This window comes from Boleophthalmus pectinirostris, unplaced genomic scaffold (assembly GCF_026225935.1).
Source record: "Boleophthalmus pectinirostris isolate CB_2022bp ecotype Guang Dong unplaced genomic scaffold, ASM2622593v1 HiC_scaffold_10, whole genome shotgun sequence".
In the NCBI taxonomy this organism is placed as follows: Eukaryota; Metazoa; Chordata; class Actinopteri; order Gobiiformes; family Gobiidae; genus Boleophthalmus; species Boleophthalmus pectinirostris.
In genome coordinates, this window is record NW_026570971.1 from 3439607 (window position 1) to 3450430 (window position 10824).

Genomic DNA, 10824 nt, shown 5'->3' on the forward strand with positions numbered 1-10824 from the left:
TAAAACACACATTTGGTAAACTTTTAACACCAGTTTAAAGGATATTCATGTATCAGGACATGTATCGTATCAAGATGATCGGGATATGTATTGTATCGTGAGGTACTCGCAAATACCTAGTGTCGTGCAGCAACAGAGTCAGCCTCCAGGGGGAGCAAGGCGAACACTGGAGACACAAAGCCCTCGCTCTTTTAAAGCCTCAATCTCACTCCACACTGTGCTGTTTCGGGATGTTTGGCAGTTCGAATCCCGCTCTCAGCATAAATATCACCGGGAGAATGATCAGATCCACTAACTCACAGGTTGGCGGGGCAGATGTTGTGTCCATGGGCAAGACCCAAAATCAGTGAGTGTGTGAATGTGAGTGGTTCCTTGATGTAAATAAAGATCTTTGAGTGCCTTAAGGTAGAAAAGCACTCTAGAAATATGAAAATGTAAAAAATCAGAGGTTGTTTTCTATCTGTACTGAACTCCATCTTTATTTGTTATTCCCTAAATGTATAGAATTGTAATGTTGTGCCGTGTTGTGTTTTGTAGGTGGGGACAGCAGTAACGACGAGCAGGAACAGAAGGAGACTGAACCAGGAGACGACTCAAGAGGAGAGCCCGCAGAGGTCCGCCAGGAGGACGGAGAGGACGCCAACGAGGAGGAAGACGAGGAGACGAGGACACAGGAAACCAAGGAGGAGACAGAGGAGATGAAGACAGAGGAAGCAGACGAAGAAGAAGAAGAAGAAGAAGAAGAAGAAGAAGAAGAGATCAGCTTTCCAGACACCACCATCTCCCTGTCACATTTACAGCCCAACAGGTGAAAACTCTGTCTGCTTATATCCAACGTGTGCATCAGATTAAAAAATGACAATGAAACTTCAAAAGCGCAAGTAGGACGATATTCAACACAGTGGGAAATTCTGTTAAAATCGCCAATATTTTCTTGTATTTGCAGAAATGTGCCAAACCCCAGCTTTAAAACAGAAGCCGTGCCTAAGGTAAGAGTGCATGGTTTTAATTCTGTATGAAGGAATGTAATAAATATATACTGTATGTGCTTAAATGTTGTTGATTTTTAGGTTGAAAGTGACTCACAAGGACGAAAACACATGACGGCCAAACAGAGGAGGTGAGGATCATTATTTATCTGAATATTTAAAGGGCCACATGCCTGGAGAAGTTATTGCTTTGTCTCAAATCTTACATAGTCTGGCTTTATCTTATTTATCTTGCATGTATTCAGTTACTGGTGAAGATAGGGTGAATAACGTGTTCTTACTTACTCTTAGTGGGCTCACCTCTCCATAGACACGACATGTAACTTTGTGCTGCCGGCTGCATATCTCCAGGGTGATGAACAAATTTAAATGGGCGATACACTAGGGCGAAATGTCGTGATATCGTATCGTCAAAGTTCTCACAATAATATCGTGGACCATCACAATATATCGAATGACAAGTCTCTTTGCTTAAATTAAGAGTTATGGTGCAGTAATAGCTAAAAAATACAGAGGGAACTACATAGACCACAGGTGTCAAACATAAGGCCCGGGGGCCAGATCCGGCCCTCCAAGACCTTTAATGTGGCCCTTGACTGATTTTCTACAAAAATATTTTAATCATATTTTCTATTAAAATATTGTTAATTTTCTGTGGTGTTTATCACAGCAGCGTCTCCAGCGTCTCTGTACGTGGCCCCTCCCACCAGAGCAGCACAAATGAAGACTTGTCTCTTTCCAAACGCTCTTAAAAGACGATCGTTTTGACTGTCGACCGTGACACCCTCATCAGAAAAATGTCCAACATGAGAAAAGTGGAGCCGAGTGCAGGATTTTACAACAAAAATTTACTTATTCCTGTTTACTTACAAGTTCATGTTAGAACATTGCGTTGAAATTGAATTTTTCTTAAAGTTTCAGGTTGTTCATAATATTATAATATTATAATAAGAAAGAGTTCATCAATTAAAAAAGATTTCTGTAATAGATTTGTGTTTCTCTGCACAAATATTTGAACTTATTGTTATTTTTGGGGTTTATATGACATGAGTTTTCTGATCCGGCCCCTTTGGGATCAAAGTAGGTTGGATACGGCCCCCGGACCAAAATGAGTTTGACACTGTCATTATCAGAGTAAGAAAGAGAAATATATACACGCCGCAGCCGAGCCGATCGCCTCCGCTGATGGGATTTTGACAATATGCATTCTTGAAAGTGGGGGCCACCTCTCCACAGATCTGACATGTACCTGTAATATACACCTTTAATGTCATAAAATAGAATATTCTCCACCAGAAACATTACACACCTTTAAGCCAAAGGTTCAGGATGAGAAATTTCTATTTGCAAACCCTAACAAAAATCAGTTCAAGGTTTAAAGCTCCCATATTACCAAAAACTGACTCTTGTGAGCTTTTAGTCGTGTTAGAATGTTGTTACCTCCTCAAAAACAAACCTGCAGTTCTGTTTTGTTTCATTCACACATGTTTGAGTAACCCTTTATTATTATTCTGTCTACATCTCCAATTGATAGTTTTCAAGTGAACAGCTCCTTTTTACCTTTACTTCAGTAGAAAATTAAATGATCCAAATGATTCCCTGATGCTCCGTGTTTCTGTTTAAGGGAAGAACTCAGCCTAAATCCACAGGGTTTGTGTGTTAAACATGTGTGAATGAAACAAAACACAACTCCCCCCCCAAAAAAAAGGATAAAATTGATCTGATAACAATAGTAGACTTTTTATTCACCCAGTCTCTGTGTTATTTGATTGTCCAGGGAGGAAAAGAAGAAAAAGCAGAAGCAGGACGGGGAGGATGTCGAAGTGAAAGAGAGGAACGAGGGCTCGACCGGAGAGAGGAATGAGGAGCGGAAGGAGAAAGGAGGAGGAGGAGGAGGAGGAGGAGGACCCGCACAGCAGCCACTCAAGAGGGGGCAGAAGGTAAGAGACTGAACAGGAACAATGGGCCTTTTCATTGTCTTAACCAAACAAATGTGACATGGAGACTTTTTTTTAAAACGGTAAAAGAGTTGTCTGCCCTGTAAGTCTAGTGTTGGTAGACTTATGTAATGTTTTGTAAAGTTCACCGATACATTTAAATCAAATATCAGTAAAACAAAACTAAAATCTCATTGTAATTGGGGACGCACCACTCCAACTTTGTCACTTCTGATATAGATTTCGATACTTTGACTTTAAAGTGGAACTAAACTCCAGTCACAACCACATTTCAAATAGAGCTGCTAAACTGGGCAGTACCTGGAGGACTAAAGGGGAGAGTGAGGAGGTCTAACAGATTTCCACACTTCAAACTCCACCCCTGCAGTCCGACGTTTGTATCAGGGCAGTCTTTTGCTATTCAAACACCATATGCACCGTTTAGTAGCAAGAAAAGGTCAATTCAGTGTTTAGTTCCACTTTAAGTGTCTGTCCATACCTGATGTTACCCACTATCAGTGCAGAAACTGAAAATGGCATTTATTTCCTTAAAATTGTTTTATACAGAGCAGAGCAGCTATGTAAATTCAAACATTACAAACTGGGCCAACATGGTCTTATAGGCTCTAATCATACTTACGTCATAAACCAGGAAGACGTTTGGAAACTTGCAATGACAACTTCCAGCGGGCTCTGCTCACAGTAGTAAATCTAACACAATCTAGGAAAAATTTGAAAATGTCCCAGTTTTCTTCACCTACATGTCATTGTAGTGTTCTGTTATGTTCGACTAATCAACAATTGCAACCACACCTCAGTTTTCATCATTTCCCCACCTACATAAAACTCTGAGCGCACTGGGTACATGCGATTAGAAGAGAAGAGGTGCCAAATTCAAGATGATTCCAAACAGCTTCTTACTTATGCAGTCTTCATTTTTCCACTGATCACATTTATTTTAGTGGGTTTGATCACAGTCGGTCGGCGAGACCAGTGTCTGGAACTACACTGGACGTTGTCATCGCATGTTTCCAAACGTCTTCCTGGTTTGTGACGTAAGTGTGAATAGAGTCTATTGCAGAAATTCATGGGTTTAACCAGATTATGGCCAGAGCTGATACCTGGTCCAGCAGTTTTTTCTAGACATTTTCTAGTGGCCATGTTCCAAATAAGAAATTTTCTTGGGTATTTGTATTTTAAAAACGTTGCCCCTCGCTCTGTAAATCCTTGTCATTTTGGTCTTAAAAGGTTGATATTAACCCACTCTACATGATCCTGGTGTTTGTGTGTGTGCGTATGTTTGTGCAGAACAAGCTGAAGAAAATCAAAGAGAAGTACAAGGACCAAGACGAAGAGGACCGAGAGCTCCGCATGCAGCTGCTGGGGGTGAGGCCCACTCTGTGTCTGTGTCTGTTATTCTCAAACTACAGTGTAAAGGGTTAGGCTAAAGACCCGTTCAGACGTCCAGTTTACGTGTATATGCAAAGTCTATTGGACACGCGTCTAGGGAGTTTTGCGGCGTGTCTTTGGGCGTCAGCACAGCGCGAATCTGGCGTCGACGCAGCGGGTCTTGAGCGTTCTGCCGCCGATGCCCTGGACGCACGTCTAGAAGTTGAAAATGCTGAACTTTTTGTGTCGGATCAACCAATCAGGGACGACAATCCAGTGACGTAGCGACGTTATTATCCAGAAGAAGGAGAAGAAAGAGAAAAACCCAGAGAACCTGGCCCAGGAGCCACAATCATTAGTGGAGTATAAATACATACATGCCGCAACCACTGAGCTGATCCCCAGGACTGTACCAGGACTAAACCTGGACCAGACCAGGACCAGACCAGGACTAAACCAGGACTACACCAGGACCGGACCAAGACTAAACCAGGACTAAACCAGGACTAACCAGGACTAAACCAGGACTAAACCAGGACTAAACCAGGACTACACCAGGACCGGACCAGGACTAAACCAGGACTACACCAGGACCGGACCAGGACTAAACCAGGACTACACCAGGACCCAGACCAGGACTAAACCAGGACTAAGCCAGGACTACACCAGGACCGGACCAGGACTAAGCCAGGACTACACCAGGACCGGACCAGGACTACACCAGGACCGGACCAGGACTGCACCAGGACTACACCAGGACTGGACCAGGACTGGACCAGGACTGGACCAGGACTGGACCAGGACTGGACCAGGACTGACCAGGACTGGACCAGGACTAGACTAGGACTACACCAGGACTGGACCAGGACTAGACCAGGACTGGACCAGGACTGCACCAGGACTACACCAGGACCGGATCAGGACTAGACCAGGACTTGGATAAACACCAAGAGTGTCTCCATTCCGATAGTTTAATGCCATAATGTGGAACATTCCAGACAAAGCAATAACATCTGCACGGAGAAGAGCAGATCATCTACCTGAAAAGTTACATAGCTCCCCTTTAAGTGTTTGTTTTGGGGCTTTTTAATAGATTTACAGCAAGTACGTTTGTCTCTGCGTGTCCACAGTCTGCAGGCAACAAGGAGGACAAGGACAAAGGGAAAAAAGGTAAGAAGAAGGACGAGCCGGTGAAAAAGGGTCCCAGGCCTCAGAAGCAGCCCCCTAAAGCCAGAGGGGGGGACAGTAAAGTGAAGATAGTGCCCGGAGAGGACGAGGGGACGGGGGAGAGACCGGAAAAACAGGAGGAGCAGGACGACAAGGTGAGCCCGGTCTACTGCTTTTCACTTTACAGCACATTTCGTTCATATATCGGTCAAAAGTTTCTACATGCAGTGTCTCTTCTAGATGTTTACTACATTTTAAATTGTAGAAACAAACTTAAGGCATCAGATACATTTACTTGCTTACTTTTTAAACTTTTTATATTTAAGATGCTATATTTTCTGACCTATGCTGGAGTACTGTTTCCTCGTCACAGACCTGGAGTCGTGTTTTGTTTCATTCACACATTGAAAGGGCGAAGTTCTTCTGTCAAACGGAACACACTCTAATATACAGTGTTGGGAAGTTTACTTTTAAAATGTATTCCCCTACAGATTACAGATTACATTTCCCAAAATGTAGTTTGTAACGAAATCCATTAAATTACTTAAAGTGAGTAACGTAATCTGAATACTTTGGATTACTTGATATTGTGATGGTTTTTTTTTTAAACTACATGAATGTACCAACCACATCCTGAAAATTCATGTTTGTTCTCTTCAAATTGTCTGTTCAGGCCAAGTCTCCATGAACAGACTTTTGTTTGTTGTAGAGAAGCAAAGACGAGGATCTGAACATAAAATAAATCTGTTTAAAGAAAATAAAAAGTCCAGTCTTTACTTCACCTTATTAAAAATATTATTGATTGAGAAATTATTTTTATATGAGATCACTGCTGCTTTAAAGTCTGTCCACCTACTGTTAGTGTCATATTGTTTAGACCTGGTTTAGTCCTGGTTTAGTCCTGATTTTTAGACCTGGTTTAGTCCTAGTTTAGTCCTTTTTTAGACCTGTTTGGTTTTAGTCCTGGTTTTAGTTTAGACCTGGTTTAGTCCTGGTTTAGTGATTTAGACCTGGTTTAGTCCTAGTTTAGTCCTTTTTTAGACCTGTTTAGTCCTGGTTTAGTCCTGGTTTTAGTTCTGGTTTAGACCTGGTTTAGTCCTGGTTTAGACCTGGTTTTAGTCCTGGTTTAGACCTGGTTTAGTCCTGTTTAGACCTGGTTTAGTCCTGGTTTAGTCCTGGTTTTAGTCCTGGTTTTAGTCCTGGTTTTAGTCCTGGTTTAGACCTGGTTTAACCTGGTTTAGACTGGTTTAGACCTGGTTTAGTCCTGGTTTTAGTCCTGGTTTAGTCCTGGTTTTAGTCCTGGTTTAGTCCTGGTTTAGTCCTGGTTTTAGCCCTGGTTTAGTCCTGGTTTAGTCCTGGTTTTAGTTCTAGTTTAGTCCTGGTTTTAGTTCTAGTTTAGTCCTGGTTTTAGTCTGGTTTAGTCCTGGTTTAGTCCTGGTTTTAGTCCTGGTTTCCTGGTTAGTCCTGGTTTTAGTCCTGGTTTAGTCCTGGTTTAACCCTGGTTTAGTCCTGGTTTAGCCCAAAATGTGAAAACAGGAAAATACCGCCATGTAATCCATTTATTTCAACAAAGTAACTGTAATCCAATTACCACTCACTGAAACAGTAACTGTAACTGAATACAGTTACTCATAATTTGTACTCTGATTACATAACTCCGGTACATGTAATCCGTTACTCCCCAACACTGCTAATATAATACAGGAAGTGCTCTACTGTGTTTTTTCATACTCTTTCACTAGAATCATTTTGGATCATTTCAGCCCTGGAATTGCCAGTGTCTCCTGTTCACTTGAAAACTGGAACAGAGCATTTTGAGGTTTGGAGGTGCAGACAGTTTAACAATAAAGCATTACTCGAATGTGTCAAATGTCTGAATGAAGCAAAACACAACTCCAGGTATGTTTGTACAGGACCTTTAAAAAATCCTTCGTTTATACAAATCATTTCTTGATGTTTCTCGTCCTGAGGCTCATGGTCCATGTAGTTCTTCTGGTGAAATGCATCGGGCCCAGAACAGACGCTTGGTTTTACATAGAAGTTTATGATTTTTAGTCTTGTTTTATTACATTTTTAAATAAATAAATAAACAATAATTAAAAACTAAAAAGGTATAAGCAGCTCAACAAAGTGCTCCAACCATATTCAAATAAAAAACACAAGAAATAAACAATAACAATGACGATTATTATTACTACTATATCCCTAATACCAGTGAGCAAATATTCCACTTACTATTACGCTCTATTAATTTGTTATGCTCCATGGCAATTAGTTTTTCTAGATTGTACTTATTGTGAATTAAAAGTATTTTAAAGTATTCTAAACATAAATGTGATATTGTTGAAGCCTTAAGAGTAAAAATCTTTCCTAATAAAGTAATTGTAGTCAGAAAAGGTGTGAACTTCCCCTCAAAAATGCTGAATTAGTTAGTTTAGTCTCCTGTGTCCTATTGGTATTATTGTCTAATTTAATCTTTTTTTAGGAGGATGACCAGGACCAGGACAACCCCGGAGCAGAGGTAATTACACTGAAGGGATCTGCAAACATGAACCATAATCAGTGTTGGGAAGGTGACTTTTAAAATGTATTCTCCTACAGATTACAGATTACATACCCCAAAATGTAGTTTGTAACGTAATCCATTAAGGTACTTAAAGTGAGTAACGTAATCTGAATACTTTGGATTACTTGATTTGCTGTAGAGAAGCAAAGACGAGGAAATCTTCACTTAAGATGTTTTGTCTGATAAAAGAAAATGAAAAGCCCAGACTTTACTGAACCAAATAAAAAATATTATTGATAAAAGAAGAGAAGACACGGTCCGTGCAGCATGGTTTAGTCCTGTTAAATCCTGTTGGAGACATAGTTTAGACCTGGTTTTAGTCCTAGTTTAGTCTTGGTTTAGTCCTGGTTTAGTCTTGGTTTAGTCCTGGTTTAGACCTGGTTTAGACCTGGTTTAGACCTTGTTTAGTCCTAGTTTAGTCCTGGTTTAATCCTGGTTTAGTCCTGGTTTAGACCTGGTTTAATCCTGGTTTAGTCCTGGTTTAGACCTGGTTTAGACCTGATTTAGACCTGGTTTAGTCCCGGTTTAGTCCCGTTTTATTCCCGGTTTATTCCCGGTTTAGTCCCGGTTTAGTCCTGGTTTCGTCCTGGTTTAGAGCTGGTTTAGACCTGATTTAGACCTGGTTTAGTCTTGGTTTTAGTCCTGGTTTAGCTCAAAATGTAAAAACAGGAAAATACCTCTGTGTAATCCATTTATTTCAACAAAGTAACTGTAATCCAATTACCACTCACTGAAACAGTAACTGTAACTGAATACAGTTACTCAGAATTTGTACTCTGATTACGTAACTCCGGTACATGTAATCTGTTACTCCCCAACACTGGCAATAACTCCATATTAGTTTTGTAGGTCATCTAATATGAATTTATGCTGTATGTAAACGTTTTGTGCAGGAAGCCGAGAGCCTGCTCACCTCTCTGACGGGACAACCCCACTCCGAAGACGTGCTCATGTTCGCCGTGCCCGTGTGCGCCCCCTACACCGCGCTCACAAACTACAAGTACGTCACAGTATACAGTACACAACACTAATGAAGTCAATGCAAGACAAGAATATCTGTCTTGAAATATCCCAGGTTCTCAAGCACCGTGGTTTTAGTTGAACGTGAGTCTGTGTATTTAATTTGCACCTTTTTGCGGTGTGATTAATCACAGTTGAAATAAAAATGACTGCACATAACCTGGAAAGTGACTGATAAAGCTGTTGTTGTTGTTGTGCAGATACAAGGTGAAACTGACTCCAGGGACACAGAAGAAAGGCAAAGGTGAGAGAAGACATGATGACTGTAGACTAAATATCTGATCTACTATTTAAAGAGCCATTAAACACCCTGAAGCTTTAAGCTAAATCTGAAAAATTCTCCGGAGTGGGCTTTGTCCAGCCAGTTGAGGGGAGTAGGTGAGGGGTGGTGCCTGGCGAGTTGGGGGAGCTGGTGTGAGGCGGGCTCTGGAGCAATGATTGACGGCCGACTGACAGCCATGGACTTTGAAACAGAGCGGACATTTGCGCTCGGATCACGCAGTTTCCCTTTTCTCCAGACACAGTGGGACCGGTACCAGGTCGGGGGCGGGGCTGCGAGGGGCTCCTCACATCCCGCCCGTAGACGCCAGTGTCTGTGCTCGTCATGTAATAATCTGCATTTGACTCAGTGGCGGCCGTTAGTCCAACCCGAAAACTCAAATGTCCTGGCTTTAGTTGATCTGAAAGAAGCCGTTACAGACACAACTTTGACCCAAAAGATTTTTAACAAATATGCACTAAAATGCCAAAATAAGGTCAGGGATAGGTATACACTTCTATTTTAGACCCACTAATCAGTAGAAAAAAGTGATTTTGGTGTTAGTGACACTTTAACTGCGACTTACATGCAGTACATTGTTAAGGATGTAAAAAATACTGTGGCCCCAGTTTTTTTTTTTTTTATTAACCCTGTATGTATGATGGAGATTCTTTATGATTGTCTGGGCACTCATAAAATCCACCATGGTTGTGCCTGGTTGATACCTTTCTGCCCATGACCGATAGGGATGTAACAATAACTGAAATATCATGAAATTGTATCGCCTAAGGTCTCATAAAGATATCGTGGATCATCGGCTTGGTTGGAACTTGGATGGGAGAATGCTGGGAATGCAAGGTGTCACAGTGACTTTGGTGGATTCTCGGTGGTGGTTGGAGGGACCGATGGCGCAGCTTGGCAGCCACAGTTCCATCAGTGTGCCCCAGGGCAGAGGGTGGGGTGCTGTAGGGGTCTTGAAAGTTGTTTAGGCGTCTTGAAAGTGTGAAGCGCTTTAGGGGCCTTGAAAGGTCTTGAAAGGTGTTGCATAAATCCAATTCATTATTGCCCGTAGATGCTCCCTACTGTCCAAATCTACTATATCTTTCATAATAATTTGACATAAAATATTCAGATTTTAAGACATTTTCAGTTTGATTTCTTTCTTTCCTACAGCCGCTCGCACTGCAGTTCTGAATTTCATGAAGTCCAAAGAGGCGTCGCTCAGGGAAAAGGACCTCTTCCGCAGTGTTAAGGTAATCCACAATCCTATTTATTTAATACCACACACGTATCATATAATATTCTGGAAACTTCAAATCCCATATCCCTTTATTCCAGGATGCAGACCTTTCTAGAAACATGCCCGGGAAAGTCAAAGTGTCCGCACCCAACCTCCTCGCTGTAAAGAAGAAATGAAACACAAGTGTATTCTTTTAAAATAAACTAAATTGTATTTTCCTTTTTGTTCATAATAAATATAATTAAATCGCTGACATC

General features: G+C 41.4%; 1 protein-coding gene across 1 annotated transcript in view; it reads left to right on the plus strand.

Moving 5' to 3' along the window:
• Positions 1–10820, plus strand: part of LOC110161351 (ribosome quality control complex subunit NEMF) — a 30024-nt gene extending 19204 nt beyond the window's left edge. The window contains exons 22-32 of the mRNA XM_020926082.2: positions 538–808; positions 947–989; positions 1071–1120; positions 2767–2929; positions 4235–4312; positions 5446–5637; positions 7968–8003; positions 8942–9048; positions 9269–9312; positions 10501–10580; positions 10666–10820. Of these exons, the coding sequence (XP_020781741.2) occupies positions 538–808; positions 947–989; positions 1071–1120; positions 2767–2929; positions 4235–4312; positions 5446–5637; positions 7968–8003; positions 8942–9048; positions 9269–9312; positions 10501–10580; positions 10666–10743 (1142 nt within the window). The 3' untranslated portion in view covers positions 10744–10820. The remainder of the gene's footprint in view (positions 1–537; positions 809–946; positions 990–1070; positions 1121–2766; positions 2930–4234; positions 4313–5445; positions 5638–7967; positions 8004–8941; positions 9049–9268; positions 9313–10500; positions 10581–10665) is intronic.
• The last annotated feature ends 4 nt before the right edge of the window (positions 10821–10824 follow it).